Here is a 21,078-nt window from a genome sequence, read left to right as displayed (position 1 = left end):
CTTTCTCTATGGTTTGTACATTCAGATATCACAGAAACCATAGTTAGCGTAATCCATTTTGCAATCCTTCAGTCCATGGTTTCTGATTCAGCTTTGCCAGTCAGTCACATTCAAATCAGGTGTCATTTTTCTTAGCCATGGTTTGGTCTAATGGACTGAATCGAGCTTCCAAAGTACTGGGTAAACGATAAGGAGAATAACAAGGCCATTATAAAATCTAAAGAGAAGTCCAAGGTCATGTAATAGAAAAGGTCATTATGAAAATACAAATGAGTTCCAGATGGGGTTTTTTTAAAGCAACAAGAGCTGCAGGGAGTCAAAATCTACAAAAGGTTAATCATTTTTAAAATGGAGATTAAGAGATAGCAAGGGTTCTGGCAGCTGATCTTAGCTGGGAAAGCTCAACTCTGCTTCTGCTGTGATCTAAAATGAGTTGAGAGATTTTTTTTCCCCGTAGCATAAAGTTAGCAAACATGTTATGGAGCTAAGGTGGCCCTGTTTATTCAAATGTGTTGGTGGCGGCCCAGCATTTGTAGAGGCATTTATTGTAAACATTGCTATACCACCATCTCATCAGATCAGATTTCAGGGTGACGTACAGCAGGTGTAGATGATGAACGACTTATACCAAATTAACAAGCGTTATAAATGGTAGCAGATAAAATGGGTAAGTCCAGCTGGAAAAAATTGCAAAAAAATTGGTGAGGTCTACAAATTCAAATTCATGCATCAATTCAAACCTCACCAAATCGTAAGGCTAGCATTCTGAAAACTCACCCCAAAGCATGTTTTCAGCCAGCCGTTTCCCAATCGTGGTTTGTCCAATTGGACGTAACGACAAGCCGTAGTTCAGTTTCCCTGAACTACAGTTTGCCACAATGTCTGGATTTTGCTTCTGAGATTAGGAACATCCCTTAGGCTCACTTCTCATCTCATTCCTTCACTTCATTCACAACAGAGGAACAGGAAAAGTTGTTGTTTCAGGTTCAGAGCAATGCCCTTCAACTTCATAACTCAGCTGTCTCATTTGATATTTGTGAAGATGCCACTGAAGAGTAAATAGAAGGCTCAGCCATAGTGCATTTTTTAAATTAAAAGTGACAGGGATCCGCTTCTCTCTAATTATAGCTCCAGATTGATCCCTAAGGGACTTTTAAGGTATTCTGTACTTTTGTTTCTTTACAAGCATTTTTTACTGTTCTGTTGGCACTCTTCCTATGTTACCAAAAGTACTTAGCCACTATATTACTGCTGTTTGGCTGGCAAACGCACAATACCCCTGGAGAACTGGCTTTTAGAAGGGTGGGAAATAATTGGCTCTCATGAGGACTGAGACGCTTATGCCTTGCCGAGCCATTTTAAAAATGCATTGCTGATTGAAGCATCATTTCTCAAGCTTTGGAGAATTGTAGCACAGCACTAACAAGGCCTCCTCTGGGCTATCCTGTCCCATTTGGATCAGTTGCAGTTCATGGAGAACGATGACCAGCTTAGGTTGAGGCGAGGAAGGTTCTAGAAGACCATTGTGTAGGGCAGGGAGGAAGAGCCTGCAGGTCTATAACCTGGAAAAGAGGAGACCGAGAGGAGAGATGATAGCCACATGGAGAATGGAGCAAGCTTGTTTTCTCCTGCTCTGGAGAGTAGGACCCAAATCATTGAATTCAAGTGACAAGAAAAGAGATTCTGACGAAGCAGCAGGAAGAACTTTCTTAAAGTAAGAGCTATTTGACAGTGGAGCAGACTCCCTCGGAATGTGGTGGACTCTCCTTCCTTCAAGGTTTTTTGTTTTCCCCCCCAAATTTTTTGTATTGATTTTCCAAATTTTATAACAAACATCAAAAAACAAACAAACAAACATAAATCCTAACTGTCATAATTCCACTTTTGTTAACATTTTTTGGTGACTTCCTCAAATTCCCCTAGCTGAGTTTCTATGTATATCATTGTAAAAGTTTTCCAAAACTCATTTCTCATAAAATTCACTTAATCAATTAACATCTTTCTTGCTTTTCATTTTAACTTTAGATAAATTATTCTATAACATCACATATTTAAATCCTAAGCCAATCTGATACTTGCAAGTATTTCTATTTAAATTATCTTAACATATTTAGCTAAATAGTCTTTAAATTTCATCCATTCCTTCAAGGTTTTTAAACAGAGGTCGAATGGCCATCTGTCATGGATGCTTTAGTTGATATTCCTGCATTGAAGGGGGTTGGACTAGATGGCCCTCTAGACCAGTGTTCCCCAACCTTGGGCCTCCAGCTGTTTTTGGACTACAATTCCCATCATCCTTGACCACTGGTCTTGCTAGCGAGGGATGATGGGAGTTGTAGTCCAAAAACATCTGGGGACCCACAGTTTGAGAAAGGCTGCTTTAGACCCTTCCCACTCTACGTACGGTTCTGTGTTGTAGGACTCCAGCTGGGAACTGCAGAGAACGGGAAATCATAAAAAAAAAAGGCTCTCTTTTTCAGCCGAAGGGAGTCTCCTGCTTAGGGGCTGCTTCTGGATCCAACCCAGTTTGTATGCAATATTTACAAAATAAAGTGTAAAATAAGATCTAACCTTGCCTTCCCCAGTTTGGTGCCCTCCAGATGTTATTGAGGGACAACTTCCAGCAGGCCCAGCCAATGGGCAAGGATGGTTGGAGTTGTAGTCTGGCAGCAGCTTGGTGCAGCTTCAGCGGTTCTCAACCTGTGGGTCCTCAGATGTTGTTGGACTACAACATCCATCATCCCTGACCACTGGTCATGCTGGCTAGTAATGATGGGAGTTGTAGTCCAACAACATCTGAGGACCCACAGGTTGAGAAACACTGATCTAACCCATCGTGTTTGGGCTGTGTCTCGAAATCTCCCTGAACCTCCTGTTTCTCTCTCTCTCCTTTCATACTAGGTTCAAGAAGTTACATCAGACCAACCCTTATTGTGACGGTCCAGATTTTGCCAGACTACAGCTGGCATCGTCCCTGGCCATTTGCCATGCTGGCTGGGGCTGCTGGGGTTTGTCATTCAATAACCCCTGGATAGCCACAAGTTCACCACGACTACCCCATGGCGATGTTCTTCCTGGTGCCCAATTTGGCTGGCATTCAGCTATCTCATTACAAGCCATTTGACACGTCACATTTATTTATAATGTCCCCAACCTTGTTTCGTGTTTTTGCAGCGTGTCTTCTGGATTTGAAGGGATGAAGGAGCAGGAAATCTGCAACAGAATCATGGCCCAGATGCTGGAGAACTATACCGCCTTGTTCGAATGGGAACACGCGAGAAAGGAGAACGAAAAGCGCCCATGTGAAGATCTAGCAAAAATTATACTAGTGAAAGTGAGTGCCTGTATTAAGATTGTTTTGCACCCCTCTCTCCTTTTTGGGGGGGGGTCAAGTAATTGCACACGGTATCAAAGTAGTACCCTGGCAGGTGACATGGTAAAGTTTGCCATGAGTTCTGTGGGAGTTTCTCTTTTGATGGGAGGCTGTTCATCCTCTCTCCACCTCCAAGTTCCATGACTTTGGTCCAGGCTGCAGGTAACTTTCCTCCACTGTGGTTTGGATTCATCCAAATGTTGCCATGGGGGAGGCTATGGTCAACAGTGGAAGGGTGAGCAGTGGAGAGGAGGGCCTCAACCCCATACCTGCTAGAGACATTTACCCACTCACGTTACCCACCTCTTGGCTCCGCCTTCTTTTCTCCTTGCAAGGAGAAAATAATACCAATCATCATCATCATCATTTTTAATTTGTATACCGCCTTTCTATCTTACAATACTCAAGGCGGTTTACAAGCTGAAGAAACAAAAAATGTACATCTCACAACAATCTAATGCAATGCAAAAATGTGACAATAAAACACAACCTTAAAATAGGCAGCCTCCATCAAAAAAGTAACATTCAACAATCATTAGAATAGTATAAAATAACAATATCAACACAGAAAAGTTAAACAGAAATCCACTCAACAGTTACAATAATATCTAAACTATAATCAATAAAACAACTGCAAGCCACAGTACATAAAACAATACAATGCACATTGAGAAGCCGAGGGTCGAGCAAGACAGGTGGAAAGAGGCCTTGCCTGATGGAGTCTCTCCCCTCAGTATAGTCTCTGTATAGTTTCCCCCTCTGTGGGAAGAAAAGCAAACAGGTGAAATTCTGAGCAGGAAAGCAGCCTGGAGGTAAAAGATAGCGGTGTCCCGTGGTAGTTTTTTTTCCATTAGGAAAAGGAATGTTGTGCTCAAAGTGTGACATGTGGTTTAGATTTCCCCACCCCCAGTTTTAATACTGTAGTTTTGATTTTAATATGCTTCAGTTGTCTGTTGAGAACGCCAAAGCCAGAGTGTGTATAATGGATCTTGTTAAATTTTCATCATACCTGTTCTCTTCCAATCCTTCGAGACATACTGTTTAGACCTTTTGCTGCCAGCTGTCATTACATCCTGTAACACAATGCTGTCCTTTGGCAGCAAGCCCCAGCCCCGTTAACCGGGAAAACCCGATAGGAGAAGATTACCGCTTCTGTGACCTTTGCCATCCCAGCTCACAACCCCTGGAACTCTGCGTCTCCTCCTTGAGCTTGCAAGACTCTCGAAGCCTTTCGCTTTAGGCATCTTAAGATTTTCATACAATGTTAAATTCCTTTTCTCCTTTAACACTCTCTAAATACTGGCTTAGGGACGTGGGTGGCACTGTGGTCTAAACCACAGAGCCTAGGGCTTGCTGATCGGAAGGTCGGTGGTTTGAATCCCCGCGACGGAGTGAGCTCCCGTTGTACGGTCTCAGCTCCTGCCCATGTAGCAGTTCAAAAGCACGTCAAAGTGCAAGTAGATAAATAGGTACTGCTCTGGCGGGAAGGTAAACGGCGTTTCCGTGCGCTGCTCTGGTTCGCCAGAAGCGGCTTAGTCATGCTGGCCACATGACCTGGAAGTTGTACGCCGACTCCCTTGGCCAATAAAACGAGATGAGTGCCGCAACCCCAGAGTCATCAGCGAGTGGACCTAACGGTCAGGGGTCCCTTTACCTTTTAAATACTGGCTTGGGTGTGGTGCTATTTCAGCAAAATGCTAATACTTACTGACTGCTTATTTCTGAATGAAACTCTGTAACATTCATACTGAGCTGAAAAGTTTTGAGAGAGATGGGGGACCTGTGGCCTTCCCTTGTTATCTATGACTGCTGGCCATGCTGGCTTGGGGAGAGGGCAGCTGGAGTCTCACAGGTGCCTCATCCCTGTATTTGGAGATGCTCCTCTAAGCGTTCAGCAGTTGAACAGACTGCCGGGGGGGGGGTGGCTTCTCCTCTGGAAGCATTTAAGCAGAGGTTGGATGAACATCTGCCAGGCAGGCCTCCACTGTAAATTTTGCACTGGTGTCGGGGACTGGCTGGATGAAGAGGAATGGTGGGAAGCACCAGCCGGGGAACAAACCCCAGAGGAGGAAGTCTCAGAGCCAGGCGATTGGTGGTGGGACACTGAGGAGAGGACAGAGGGAGAAGGGGCTTGATACTGAAGGGACAACAGGGTTTAGTGAGCGGGAAGAGCCGGTGGCAAGGAGCAGTTCAGACTCAGAGTCTGATGCAGAGGAGGAGGAGTCAAGAGACGGCTGAAAAATTCTGGGCGTCTCCCTCTCCTGCTGCAACAAACTCCCCTATCCCTGTTCTCTGAAGAACGCACATTCAAAGGTGCACAGGTGTAGTTTGAGACTGCTTGGGCAACATCCAGAGGTGGAGTCTTAGAGCAGTGCAGAGGGAGGGGGAACCCTCAGGCCTGGCAACTGCTGTATGGGGGTGTCCCTATAGGGACACGGGTGGCACTGTGGTCTAAACCACTGAGTATCTTGGGCTTGCCAATCAGAAGGTCGGCGGTTCAAATCCCCGCAAGGGGGTGAGCTCCCATTGCTCTGTCCCAGCTCCTGCCAACCTAGCAGTACGAGAGCATACCAGTGCAAGTAGATAAATAGGTACCACTGTGGCGGGAAGGTAAACGGCATATCTGTGCACTCTGGCACTCGTCACAGTGTCCTGTTGTGCCAGATGTGGTTTAGTCATGCTGGCTACATGATCAGGAAAGCGGACAAACGCTGGCTCTCTTGGCCTGAAAGCAAGATGAGCGCCGCAACCGCATAGTCGCCTTTGACTGGACTTAACTGTCCAGGGGTCCTTTACTTTTTTTACCTATAGGGGCAAGGCCTGCTGGGAAGTGTTGCCGTTTCCTTGAACAAAGGGTTAACCACACCAACAAACTCTGCTTCTTGCATGCTGACCTGCGTCTGGCTCCAGCCCTGACAACTGAGCAGGGAATTGAACTGCATGATCTCTAGGGTAACTTCCTTAACTCTGTGATCCTGTAACCCACTCTTTGTGTCAAGCACCTCTGCTGTTGCACTGTCAATGTAAAGTAATTATCCTCTACTATACCAGAGTTCATGCCAGCAGTAAAGCCATAAATGTGGCCAGTATACTTGGAAGAAAAGCATGTGAAGGCTCTTAATTGTTTTCCTTGATTACTGTTTCCTCTCCAAAAGAACATTTTCTTCCCATAGGGCCTGTATCTGTTTATACTTCATGGAGCAGATGGGTATTTTTACCAAGGGATCACTGGGGTGGAAATAGGATAAGACAACAAAACATTGTTAAATAAGGAGTGATGGGGAGAGCTGTCCAATCCCTTGCAGGTGAAAGTTTACCAACGTCTTCGTCCTTTACCTTTGATATCCTTTTTAGCTGCCAGGGAAGGGGCGGAATCGTCTGCCACATCTATTGTGCATGAGTCAACCAGAGTCATCACTTGGGCATCTCTTTCAAAGGATGACGAATCTTTAAATAGCCCTTCCCACAACAAGTGCATAATATCTTTCTCTGTCTGTATGAGTCAACAGAGTTTACTTTGATACTCCTGCTCAGTTCTAACATCACTGCCCAAGCTGTGAAGTGGCTAAGACTTAACCATAGGTTAGAACTATGCAGTGGAACCTCAGTTGTTGAATGTAATCTGTTCCGGAAGACCGTTTGACTTCCAAAACATTCGACAACCGAGGCGCAATTGCCTGTTGGCAAAATCCGTTGGAGAAATGGAGAAATGCGCTTCAGAAGGCGTTCGACTTCTGAGGCGCGTTCGAAAACGGAAGCATTCACTTCCGGGTTGTCGGTGTTCAAAAACTGAAACATTCGACTTCTGAAGCATTCGACAACTGAGGTTCCACTGTAGCCTGAGCTTCTACATGTACAGTGGTACCTCGGGTTACATAGGCTTCAGGTTACATACACTTCAGGTTATGGACTCCGCTAATCCAAAAATATTACCTCGGGTTAAGAACTTTGCTTCAGGATGAGAACAGAAATCGTGCAGCGGCAGCGCAACAGCAGCAGGAGGCCCCTTAGCTAAAGTGGTGCTTCAGGTTAAGAACAGTTTCAGGTTAAGAACAGACCTCCAGAACGAATTACGTTCTTAACCCGAGGTACCACTGTCTAGAAAACAAACCTTGGTTTGGCTCTGCTTATGTGTTTTTGTTTTTCAGTCCTTTGAGCTCTTAGCTTCATAACTTCGCTCCCAGCAATGTGGTGCGACAGTCTATGGAAGATATCTCATAAATTAAAAGTAGAGTCCGAATGGCTGTTTTTTCAATGTAATGGCATGATTTTATTTCTCATACAACTATTGAGGTACACAATCACTCAGTGTCAACAGTATGTGCAAATATCTGACTCTTTTAAGACTATATAGAAACCATAGTCTCAAAAATTATGGAGTTCACAACTTGAGAATACTTTCATTTTTATAAATCTTTATTATTTGCAAAGGGAATCTTTGGATGAGGTAATTATCACTTTGGACCTGCGCTGCACCTTTGTACTTTTGCCCTTCCATGGAATCATAGAATTGGAGAGTTGTAAGGGACCTCAAGGGTCATCTAGTCCAATACAGGATTCTCAACTAAGGCATCCAGAATAGATGGCCATCCGACCTCTGCTTAAAAACCTCCAAGGAAGGAGTCCACCACTTCTCATGGGAGTCTGTTCCACTGTCAAACAGCTCTTGCTGTCTGAAAGTTCTTCCTGATGTCGGAATCTCCTTTCTTGTAACTTGAACCCATGGTTCAGGCCCTAGCCTCCAGAGCAGGAGAAAAAAGGCCACCATTTGACAGATATTTGAAGATGGCTGTCATATCTCCTCTCCATCTCCCTCTTTTCCAGGCTAAACATACACAACTCCCTCAATCGTTCCTCATAAGGCTTAGTTTCTAGACCCTTGGTCATCTTGGTTGCCCTTCTCAGCACACATTCCAGCTTGTCCACATCCTTCTTAAATTGTGGTGCCCAGAACTGGACACAGTACTCCAGGTGTGGTCTGAACCAAGGCAGAAAGAATAGAACAATACACTTTTTGATTTTCTTTTTTTAGCACCCCCCCCCTTTCGTTACGCTTGCACTTTTAGCAAATCCAGGTTTATTTATTTTTTAAAAAATGATAACATAAAAGAGAAGATGTAAGCACTTAGATTCAAAACATGTGATACAAAACAAAGTTGTTTTTCAGATTGTATGAACAAAGCCATGCTTAGAAATAGCATGCCGTTCCTAATTTCACACTCCCCCCCCCCCCACTGACACCCCCCCTTTTTTTGTTAACTGCGTGTAATGTCTCATTCTAGGAGGCTGGCTGCAAGCAGACACCGTCACTCATTCGGACAAGTGTTGACAGAGAACTGCCAAAGCTGAGTCCAAGGCACAAGGTACAGAAAAATTGGTGTGTTCGCCATCATACTTTCCTGTTGCTGCATTTGCTTTGATCTGCATTTCTTCTTTATGCTTGTTTCCATCTTTCAGGATTGGGAGCTGTGCTTTTGAACTAATTCCAAGGCGATTGGGGCCTCTGGGACTAGTGGCACTAGCCCTATTGAGGTTTTTCTGTTTTATACAGTGGTACCTCGGGTTAAGAACTTAATTCATTCCGGAGGTCCGTTCTTAACCTGAGACTGTTCTTAACCTGAAGCACCACTTTAGCTAATGGGGCCTCCTGCTGCTGCCGCTGCGCCGCCACTATACAATTTCTGTTCTCATCCTAAAGCAAAGTTATTAACCCGAGGTACTATTTCTTGGGTAAGCAGAGTCTGTAACCTGAAGTGTCTGTAACCCGAGGTACCACTGTATTGAGTTGGACCAGTGGTCCATTTAGCCCAGTATTGTCTTCTCTGACTGGCAGCATCTCTCCAGAATTTCGGACAGCAGTATTTCCCAGCCCTACCTGGAGATGCTGGGGATCAAACCCGTGACCTTCTGCATGCAAAGCAGGTGCCCTGCAACTAAGCTACAGCCCTTCCCTCCATTGTGTCAAGAAGGAGAATGGGGTACCTTTCATGGCCCTGCCCCTTCTGTCACATTCCTAGCTGCCCAGCCTTCCATGTGCTGGGACTGAACATCTGCACTGGGAAGGATGCTAAATTGTGTGGAGGGTAGAACAGCCTCCTTGCAGCAGAATTCCAATCAGAGCTTATGGAAGATGTTGGGGCAGGGCTGATTGGACCACGATGGAGGGGGTTGGGCCAATAAGCATAGCCCTATTCTCTCCCCTCATGGGATTGAGAGCCTCTGGAATGGGCTGTTGTCAGTAGTGTTAGAAACTCAGACATATAAGCTGGGCACCATATGACTCCTTAAACCAGGGTTACAGTCACCAAAACAGAATGCCTTGTTGCCATTTTGGGGCCAGATGGCTCGGAAGTCATGTTTTGGTTCCTGAAATTCATTCTGATTGTGCAGATAAAATACAATGCATAGAATTCCACAGGATGTGTTGCTATTGTGTGAAAACAGTAAAAATCCAAGGATCCCCAGGCATGCACCTCCAAATGGTGGAGACGTCAGGTGCTATCCTGACACCCTGGGCAATCTCACTTATTCGCAAGTGGTTGATAGGTAAAGGTAAAGGGACCCCTGACCATTAGGTCCAGTCGTGACCGACTCTGGGGTTGTGGTGCTCATCGCGCTCTATAGGCCGAGGGAGCCGGCATACAGCTTCCGGGTCATATGGCCAGCATGACTAAGCCACTTCTGGCAAACCAGAACAGCACACAGAAACGCCATTTACCTTCCCGCCGGAGTGGTACCTATTTATCTACTTGCACTTTGACGTGCTTTCGAACTGCTAGGTTGGCAGGAGCTCACCCCTTTGCGGGGATTCAAACCGCTGACCTGATTGGCAAGTCCTAGGCTCTGTGGTTTAGCCCACAGCGCCCAGGTGCAAAATGCGCCTGGCGAATTTCAAACGCTGGTTGTCAGGGCTTGGACTTGTGGCGGGTCTTGAACTCGGAACCTGAGAGATTTCGGGCCAGGATTCAGCCTGGCGAGCTACAGCTAAGCCCTAGCCAAAGGGAGAGAACAGTCAACATAGCACAGCTGCTCAGCATTCTGAAATGCTACGCCGTAACCAAGACTATGCCTAGTCTTGTGTCTGAAAATAAAATAATATCCAAGGGAACCTGAATTCTATGATTTGTATAAACAATGTGAATCAAGCCAGATTTTTTATAATTCATCTTACTTAGCAGTAATTGTCTCGGATATCACAAGGACTAGGAGGAACTTGAATTGTTTTTAAAAAATGAAAACTGAGAAGATGATGAACCTGAAATTTGCGGGCGTTTCTTCTGCATTCGCAACTTTTAAAGGCATTGGGTATTTCCAGACTGTCACTATTTTCAGATGGGATCGCAACAAATTCAGGTAGCGTCATTAAAGCTGATTTGGAGCTCTTGCGCATCAGATCTGCTTCCCCCCCAAAATCAGACTTTTGTTGCATTATGGACCATGATGGGGAAATGCAGTGTGGAATATTATTTGCCGGACACATTCAGTCATGTGGCCTCCCATCTGCAGGCTGGCTGTGGTCCAGCTCAGACACGTTTTTCCCACCTCCATGTGATGCTTAATCATATGTCAATTTTCCTCTGATGTTTCGCAGTGGAAGATTAACTGGGGTGGAAGGACGTCTTAACCATTTCCCTGCAGTGGTTTTCCTGCAAAAAGAAAAAGAAAAAAAGCCTTCCAGTTGTTCCCCATATCATGGGGGGAAAGATAGTGTATAGAGGAAAAACAGAAAATTCAAGCTGCAACAAATACCCCTCCCCAGAGGAAAGGTGTTAAAAAACCCCTCTCCCCCATACTCCAGGCTTCCCTTGTGACCTTTGTGGCTGTGTATTGTAAAAGCATAAAATACACAGGGGAAATGTGTGCGAGGCAAAGCATCACGTGGAGTTCATCTCTGAGACATAAGCCAGAGCCCTAAATTTAAATGCAGGCTTAAGGTGTGTTTTGTTTGAAGGGGGAGTTTGCACAGAATATCTGGCACAAGCGACGCTTGATCAGCTGTGCAAATTTTCGACACTTAGGGCACAGAAACTCACAGGCGGCCTGAATCCCTCAACTTCTCTGCAAATTGTGCAGAGCTTTTGAAAGTAAACATTTTTTGATATGTTGGGTTGCCAGATATGTCTCCCTCCCAACCTCACCAACTGGTTTAAAATGTGGACTGTTGTTCAGCAGAGAGTTATTGCTGCTTTTGAGAGGCACCATTGTCTTGTTTGTGGTGTCCTTGCCCTCCACAGCAAATGTTCTCCAAGAGAGCTTTGCTTTCTTCCATAACTGGGGCGTGCTCTAATTAAGGATTGCTTTTCAGTCAGTAGATAAATCAGGCACTTATTTTGGAAGAACCAGATAAACAACGAAGGTTCCTTAGATATGACCCCAGCTGTACTCCACACTTGGCCTGTTCCAGCACGTATGCCCAGCTCTTTGGCAAATTGACAGGAGATATTTAGCCATTCCCCTGCCATATATCAATGTTTGTTTTGGATATTGGTTCAGTTTTGACTCTGGTGCCTTATCACCCCGCCCACTGCAGTGCACCCGGAGCTCAAGTACTCGCAAGTTATGTACTCATAGAGTTGTATTTATGCTATCTTTGGTGCCTGTTCCCAGGGGCACTTGATACCTCGACACACGAATGTATAAGGGCGGGCCTGCTGAAAGGGGGATCTGCTACATATAGATCCTTGGACCTGGTGAACTTGCATATTAAAGCAAGCTATGCTTTTACCGTCTCAGACTGAAGAGAGTGTCTGCCTCTAATGTTTGTATTGACGGCTCAAGAGCTGATCCGGGAAAGTGAGCCAGCCTTGAAATATTGTTGATGCACCCTTTGCAGACTGGGGATTGACAGGTTCACCGTGTGCTTGTAGCAGTGATGTTTTAACCATTTGTTAAATTGGCCAGCAGCCCAGTTTGCACCTGCAGGAGAACCACAATGGCTGTGCCATCTCGCTTCTCATTGGGTATATTGTCTGGTTCTTTCCTTCATTCCACATCAGTGTTCAATGCCTTTTCTTATGCATCTTGACGTGATTTTGCATAAGAACATAATGTAAAAAGAGCCCTGCTGGATCAGGCCAAAGGCCCACCTAATCTAGCATCCTGTTCTCACAGACACCAACTGGATGGCTATGGGAAGCCTGAAAGCAAGACACGAACGCAGCAACACTCTTCCCCACATGTGATTCTCAGCCACTGGTATAAAGTGGTATCTTGATTCACAAACTTAATCCATTCCAGAAGTGCGTTCCAAAACCAAAGCGTTCCAAAACCAAGGTGTGCTTTTCCATAGAAAGTAATGCAAAATGGATCAATCCATTCCAGACTTTTGAAAACAACCCCTAAAATAGCAATTTTATTATCTAACAAGACCATTGATCCATAAAAAGAAAGCAATAATCAATGTACCGTACTATAAAATAAATAAGACAGTATTGTAGATGATGGGACGCAGGTGGCGCTGTGGGTTAAAGCCTCAGCGCCTAGGGCTTGCCGATCGAAAGGTCGGCGGTTCGAATCCCTGCGGCGGGGTGCGCTCCCGCTGCTCGGTCCCAGCGCCTGCCAACCTAGCAGTTCGAAAGCACCTCCGGGTGCAAGTAGATAAATAGGGACCGCTTACCAGCGGGAAGGTAAACGGCGTTTCCGTGTGCGGCTCTGGCTCTGGCTCTGGCCAGAGCAGCGATGTCACGCTGGCCACGTGACCTGGAAGTGTCTCTGGACAGCGCTGGCCCCTGGCCTCTTAAGTGAGATGGGCGCACAACCCCAGAGTCTGTCAAGACTGGCCCGTATGGGCAGGGGTACCTTTACCTTTACCTTATTGTAGATGATAAAAATAAAAATTACATTTTTTCCCCTTACCTGCACTGAGGATAGTTATTGTTTCAATGGGAGGCTTTTATCCATTTCCGCAGTCACTCACTCAATCAATCAGTAGCTGAACTGGGTTCCACACAGTCACAAAAATAAATTAACCCCAAAAGCCTCAAAAACAAAAGCGCCAAATACAGTGGTACCTTGATTCTCAAACTTATTTTGTTCCGAAGTGTTTGAAAACCAAGACACAGCTTCTGATTGGTGCAGGTGCCCCAGAAACAATAGCCGACAACCGCATTGGACGTTTGGCTTCCGAAAAACGTTCGAAAACTGGAACACTTCCAGGTTTTTGGAGTTTGAGAACCAAGGCGTTGAGTACCAAGGTGTTTGAGAACCAGGGTACCACTGTATTGCCTCTGGCAGGGGAAGTAGGAAGAAGGCACCATGACTAATAGGTGTTGACAGCCTTGTCCTCCACAAATCAGTCCGTATTTCCCCTTTTAAGCCAGCGACTAATTGCCCATCACACCATCATGTGATGGCGATTCTCATAGTGTGAAAAAGTACATTCTACTGCATGTCTTGAACCTCCCAACATTCATTGGATGGCCCTCTCCACTTTTTATGAAGATTACCCACTCTGGGATCCCATAGCTAATTCTCCCCTGGTCTCCTTGCTGGCCAAAATAGGACTAATTTAGCCATCTAGCCCTGGTGATCATCTAATATTTATTGGATGTTTTTTTCCACTAAATTGATTTTTGAATTCTGAATTTATGGTTATTCACGTTTTGTACTGTATTTTATGCTGTATTTGTTGCATCAATTAAGTGTTTTAAATTTGTTGTTAGCCTCCCTGAGCCCGGTTTTCTGAACCGGGAAGAAACTATTATTATTATTATTATTATTATTATTATTATTATTATGCCTCGCTAGGATAAGTAACATGGTGCCCTCCAGATTTTGTTGGACTCCATCTTCCCTGGCCTGCAGGCCCAATGATCTAGGATGTTGGGAGTTGAAGTCCAACAATATCTGGAGGGTACCACTTAGGCTGCCCCTGGTTTTATGTATAAACCAAGTTTACGTTTCGTTTTGTAATCTGACCAAAAATCCTGGAAGGTTGACCTCCTTGACCAAGTTCATTCAGCAACACCCATTTCTCTACACAAGCTACGTGCCAGTTTAATTCTATGGATTAATGCCATTCTCAGGAAACCGTTTTTAGAATGCTGGAAGGAGTGACAAAGTCCCATTTCTCCACTTTTCCAGTCATCTGAGTTGAGCAAGAGACTTAACATTTCCCAGTACATGAAACCTGAGTCAACTCGGGTCTGATTGTCAGATATAGAAACAATCCGCTGGTTATTCATCACTTCCCCCATCCGTGTGTGTAACTCTGGAACTCAAGCAGCTTTTATTGTGCCGTATAGAAGAACCCGGCGAAATGTGGGAATGCACAGAGACTTACCATGCACAAAGGAGGTCCCAGAGTTGAAAGGAACCAGAGCCCTCTGTTGAGACCTTGCTAAGAAGAATAGTTGTGAATAGGAGAAGATTGGCAAGTTATTACACTCAGGCTTTTCCACCCTTCCACCAGACCTTTCGGGGAAAGGTTTTTTTCATATATCCTGTTTCCTTGGAAACATCAGGACCAGTGGCTTCTTTTATATATTTTTTTAAAATGTGGGGAGATAATCTGCCCTTTGTACATGTTTCCCTTCAGTTGTTTCAGCAAATTTAAGTGTATTTTATACTCCCAAGAGCAGAGTAAAATTCACTGTTTAGTTCCGGGGTTTTTTATAGAAGGCAGATGACCCGTGTCTCAAAGTGCTTTTTGGACCTTTTGGCAGCCTCGTGTAATGAAAGGGACTGTCATTGGAGAAAAATGGCTAAATTGATGCATCTTTATGCTACCCACCTCGTGCCCAGTAGCAGCTCTGGGATTTAACGGGGAGTTGGCAGGATGGGGTGGGGAGCACAATAAGACACTGCATTCACCTGGAAGAGATGCACCATAAATTTAATGTACATGACTTCACCCAAAGAATCCTGGGAAACTGGTTTATTAAGGGTGCTGGGAATTTGTAGATCTGTGAGATCTACAAATCTTTGGGGAAAGCAATGTGTTTTAAATGTTTGGCATGTATGCAGTCAGAGAGGTGTGACTCTGGCTTTCTTGCATGCAACATGCCATTTGGGGATTGTGGTCTTATAAGGGCAGTTAGCCCTTTGGTTCATTTGCAACCCTGGTGCATAGCCAGGCTTTCTGCCTTAGAGATTTCACAGCATTGGCAAAAAGCAGCTTGCCACACCCAATACACACACACACACACACACACACACACACACCCATCCACCAGGTAGCCATTCTTTAGTTTATCTAAATAGTTCATTTCCTCTTTCAGTGAGAATGTTTACTTCTTTCTTTGGGCAATCTGTAGAAGGCAATTCGCCCATTTGATTGGGTCATGCTGAAGGAAGTGAAGGGAGACTGTCAGTGGTAGAAAAGGTTTTCTATTGTTTGCTTAGCTACACACAAGGGCAGAACTGTGAAGAAGATTTTTAGCAGGGCAAAAGGTAGTTGACCTTTCCCCCCAGATCTTGGCCTTGACCTTGAACCTTCCAGCTTCCTCTGTTTGACTCTTTTTGGAGGCAGTGCGGAGGCACGCTGAAAATACCCCACAAAGCACTTAGAGCATTTGATTGGAGAACTCTACTGTGAAGGTTCATTGTGACAACAGACTCATTGCATGTCTAAGAACAACAAATGCACACTGAGTTGCGTTTTAGTTTATGATGCAACGTGAGCATATGTCAATTCTACTTGCCATAAATGTTTAGGGACTTACCGGTAACTGCCAAGTTGTGATGCACTGCATGAACTGTAAGGAGTTTGTCCTCATTGACCATTCTTGGAGCCGTTAAAAACAGCAAACTAGAGTTCAATCGTTTCTTTGATGGATGAGTTGAAACGCATTTTGATCAACTCAATATGCTACCTGTAATTTAATTAGGCAGCAGATCTTTGAAAGGAGTACAACTTCAGATGGAAAGCACCAGAAATAGGCATTGTATCTTATGTAAGACCGAACAACAAATGTCTCTTCTAAGGGGTCTCCAGACTGTCACTGCTTTGTGGTGCCAGAATGTTAGGTTTGCAGAATTAAAGTGGACCAAATTGGACTTTTTATGGTTTGGGAAGTGAAGGGGAAATGCATTGCAAAGTGTGGGGTGAATAAATGGAAAGATGTATAAACATCTTTCAAGGATGGATGCTCATTATCATATAACCACCCTGTAAAAAATCCCAAGCAAACGCTCAGCAAAGACTGGATATACCGTATTTTTTGCACCATAACACTCACTTTTTTCCTCCTAGAAAGTAAGGGGAAATGTCCGTGCGTGTTATGGAGCGAATGCCTGCGGGTGGCCGGGGGGGGGGGGGAATCTGCTGCAGTCTTGAGCAGAGGATCCATGGTTCCCCTTCCTTCCCTCCTCCATGGTTACAAAGCATGGATCCACATGGATCCTCAGGATTTTTGCATTGGGCTACTCCAAACTCACTGTCAGATCACATGTCTCTGGCCACAGCATGAACCACAAAAATCATTTATCCACTATTTTGTTTAGAATATTTTTTTTCTTGTTTTCCTCCTCTAAAAGCTATGTGCGTGTTATGGTCTGGTGCGTGTTATAGAGCGAAAAATACAGGTAATCTAGCCTCAGTGTAAGCTTTGTGCAAGCAAATAAGCACTCTATTCTGCCTTGGTCAGACCACACCTGGACTACTGCGCCCAGTTCTGGGTGCCACAGTTTTAGAAGGATGTGAACAAGAGCAGAGAAAAATGAACAAGATGATTAGGGGTCTGGAAACCAAGCCTTATGAGGAACGGTTGAAGGAGCAGGGTATGTTTAGCCTTGAAAAAAGGACACTGAGAGGAGAGATATGATAGACATCTTCAAATATCTTCAAGGGCTGTTACATGGAAGAAGAAACAAGCTTGTTTTCTGCTGCTCCAGAGAGTAGGACTCAAACCAATGGCTTCAAGTTACAAACAAGGAGATTCTGACTAAACTTCAGGAAGAACATTTCAACAGCCAGAGCGTTTCAACAGTGGAACAGTCTCCCTTGGGATGTTGTGGACTCTCCTTCCTTGGAGGTTTTTAAGCAGAGGTTGGATGGCCATCTGTCATGGATGCTTTAGTTGAGGTTCATGCATTGCAGGGGCTTGGACTTGATGACCCCCAGGGTCCTTTCCAATGCTATGATTCTATGATGACTACTCAATAAATGCTCTGGGAGAGCACATGCTTTGCATGGTCCCAGTTTCAGTTCCTGGCATCATCTGCTGAAACGGGTGAGGAACCTGTGGCCTTCCATTGTTAGCAGATTGCAATTTCTATTCTTCCCATTGAGTGTGGCCAATAGTCAGTGATGAGTGGTAGTCTAAAGGTAAAGCAAGCCCTGACCATTAGGTCCAGTCGTGACTGACTCTGGGGCTGCAGCGCTCATCTCGCTTTATTGGCCGAGGGAGCCGGCGTACAGCTTCCAGGTCATGTGGCCAGCATGACTAAGCCACTTCTGGCGAACCAGAGCAGCGCACGGAAACGCCGTTTACCTTCCCGCCAGAGCGGTACCTATTTATCTACTTGCACTTTGACGTGCTTTCGAACTGCTAGGATGGCAGGAGCAGGGACTGAGCAACGGGAGCTCACCCTGTCGCGGGGATTCGAACTGCCGACCTTCTGATCGGCAAGTCCTAGGCTCTGTGGTTTAACCCACAGTGCCACCCACGTCCTTTGAGTGGTAGTCTAGAGGGCACCAAGTTCCCTACGCTGAGCTAGGATCAGGGGAAAACCAAACCTTAGTGTCAGGTAATGGTTATCTGTAGTGAGTAAAACTGCAAGCCTGGGTCTGTGGATTGGCTTGGCTCTGGGTGTTAAGGCAGCAGCAGGAGTTGGAAACAGCTGAGCTGCCATAATTTTCTAACTGCACCAGCATGCTTGATCACTTATACTAAGCCTAATTTGGCTTAGTGTTGGCCAATGAACTGACCAAGATTTATTTAACTGGCACACAGTCCTAGTTAAGTCATTTCTTGGATATGAGAATTCTCCTATTACAGGCATTTCCCTTCTTTCAAAAGGGCAGCCTCATTTGGATGTGCTTGTGCGAAAGTGCGCACACATGCCTGTGGGGGAGATCGTGACCTTGGGCACAAGTAAATCACGCTTATCAAGGTTCCCCTTTATACTTGCTCTTGCTGTCTTGGAAGTTGCTCATCATTGAGCTATTTAGCTAAAATGACACAGAGACGAAGAAAACATTTCCATTAACCTAGAGAAGGGCCATGATGGATAAGCAACCAAAGACATATATTTTTTAAATCAGGGTTACCATTGCTAACCATTAAAGATTGCTTGTTTGTATTTGAAATAGATTGCCTGGCAATAATATTTAGGAACACAAACCCCTACCTGTCCCAGAATTGTTCATGTGTGAACGTTCGATGACCTGCTGAGATTGAGGTAGGGGTGTGTGCACGCGCACACACACACACGCGCGCACACACACACTCTTCTGTAAGCTTCATTGCCTGTAATAAAAAAAACCTTTGGTTATCACTTTCTACCGTGCTTCTTTTTGTTTAGGCTAGAGTCAGTGTTAGTAAAGGAAATGGACTCTGCCAATCTCCAGCTTTTCTGATGAGTCTTTCATAATTTTTCCCAGCACAGCAAGAGATACATGGAAGTTCAGGGTTGCTGCTGATATTGTGCAACAGTGAATAGGACTGAGAGGGGCAGTGGAATCTCAAATCCACTCCAATAACAGTTTAGTTATCATACCAGTATAAATTATGCCTCATTTGTACAATGTTATGCAGTGTAAGGAAGGGCAAGGATCACAAGAAATCTTAACCTGCCTGCTCTCTGGCACCCAAGATTTCAACATGAATTGCCCACACTGCCTCAGGTTTAAATTCACAACCATAAAGGCTGGAATTTTGCCGATATTTTAATTTTTTGAAGCAAAATGTGAAAAGTAAAGCCATAAATCTTAGAATGTCAAATTATATTCCCATATCTGAACCCGTGTGCCCTGTGCTCTAAAACCAGACCCCAGACCTGCTTGGCTTCAGCAAGGCTTGTGCATCACATGTCTTCAGTATGTAGTCCTGGTGTGTGCACATGTGTGCCTTGCATGTGCACAGTGGCTGCACCAAAATATCTTGAAAAGCACTGCTCTCAAAGCGGCTCTGTCACATTGAGATTTTTCCTTTGTACTCTTCTCTTTGGACATTATAAGAATCGGCACTTTAACAGCATGGAACCCCTTTTGCGCTCCCAGGAGGGCTCTTAGAAATACTGTAAGGTAAAACCAGCTTAGAAACGGCAAGGGTTTTTGCCAAGTAACAAAACCCTGACTAATCGTTGCCGTTTTGGAAACCAGCAGGGAGTAGGAGTGGACAGGGTGAGAGCGACAGATTTACAGAAGTGGAATGGGCTGTCAGTCTGGACTCCCGCGCAACACACACAAAAGTATTTGACTACCAAAGTCCTGTGCAAACATGAATCTGCCATTATCAGTAATGGAGCAAATCGCATAAAGGTTACTGTCAAATAGTGTGTGTAATGCCGCCTTTTATGTTCTCAGATGAGTCCTGTATACTTTTAAGCTTTTATTACAATGTATAAAGGGGAGGCGTTTTAATATGCTGGCTACAGTTGTGTGACTGTTTTGTTTCCAAATACTTTAATAGCATACTGTCAAAATATATGGCTTTCTCCTTTCATCTAAGCTCTGCAGAAAAGAAAGCAATTATTTAATCTCTTTAATTCTTCGAATTTCATCTTCCTCATGATTCCCCTTATTTTGTAACAATTCCCATTCTTTGCTTAAGCTCGGATTGCAGTCATTCCAATGACGTTATTCGTTGATTTTTCCTGGTTGGAGAGACGAGGGCGGTGAGGGAGGGAGACTTGGCAAAAGGTGGTTCAATGAGTTACACCAGTAGTTTTGAGCTTGGCTTTTCCTCTGTATGCAAAGACAGACTGGTGGATTGAGCGGATGAGGCCAATAGTGGGTCCAAGGGTCAAGAAGGTGATTACTTCACATGCTGTAGAGGGAAATGAGGGGCAGATGGGGCTCATCAAGCTGGGAAGGGAGCCCTTTTAGAGAATGAAAACTGATCCTAAACCTCCATTGCCTTGCCAGATATCTTCAGGAGAAGTAAAGTTGTTGTTGTTTAGTCGTTTAGTCATGTCCGACTCTTCGTGACCCCGTGGACCAGAGCACGCCAGGCACTCCTATCTTCCACTGCCTCCCACAGTTTGGTCAAACTCATGCTGGTAGCTTTGAGAACACTGTCCAACCATCTTGTCCTCTGTCGTCCCCTTCTCCTTGTGCCCTCAATCTTTCCCAACATCAGGGTCTTTTCCAAAGAGTCTTCTCTTCTCTTGAGGTGGCCAAAGTATTGGAGCCTCAGCTTCACGATCTGTCCTTCCAGTGAGCACTCAGGGCTGATTTCCTTAAGAATGGAGTGGTTTGATCTTCTTGCAGTCCATGGGACTCTCAAGAGTCTCCTCCAGCACCATAATTCAAAAGCATAAATTCTTCGGCGATCAGCCTTCTTTATGGTCCAGCTCTCACTTCCATACATTGCTACTGGGGAAACCATAGCTTTAACTATACGGACCTTTGTTGGCAAGGTGATGTCTCTACTTTTTAAGATGCTGTCTAAAGGCTAAGGAGTAAATCTGGAGTAGAGTCCCTAAGGCATTTGGGTGGCACCTTCCAGCAGCCAAGCTGATGCCAAAGGTATTGCTCTGCTTTCATTTGGACTACATCAGCATAGCTAAGAAGGGGGTCCTGTCATCTGGGCAGCCCAAGA

At 44.9% G+C, this 21,078-nt stretch overlaps 1 protein-coding gene across 2 annotated transcripts in view; it reads left to right on the top strand.

The window, feature by feature from the left end:
• Window positions 1-21,078, top strand: part of FAM13A (family with sequence similarity 13 member A) — a 137,902-nt gene that overhangs the window by 25,829 nt on the left and 90,995 nt on the right. For both annotated transcript variants that reach the window (XM_079990757.1, XM_079990756.1), the window contains 2 exons: window positions 3,175-3,334; window positions 8,656-8,736. In XM_079990757.1, the coding sequence (XP_079846883.1) occupies window positions 3,175-3,334; window positions 8,656-8,736 (241 nt within the window). The remainder of the gene's footprint in view (window positions 1-3,174; window positions 3,335-8,655; window positions 8,737-21,078) is intronic.

This window comes from Podarcis cretensis (genome assembly GCF_951804945.1).
Source record: "Podarcis cretensis genome assembly, chromosome: 9".
Lineage (NCBI taxonomy): Eukaryota > Metazoa > Chordata > Lepidosauria > Squamata > Lacertidae > Podarcis > Podarcis cretensis.
This window is presented reverse-complemented; position numbering and strand designations above follow the sequence as displayed.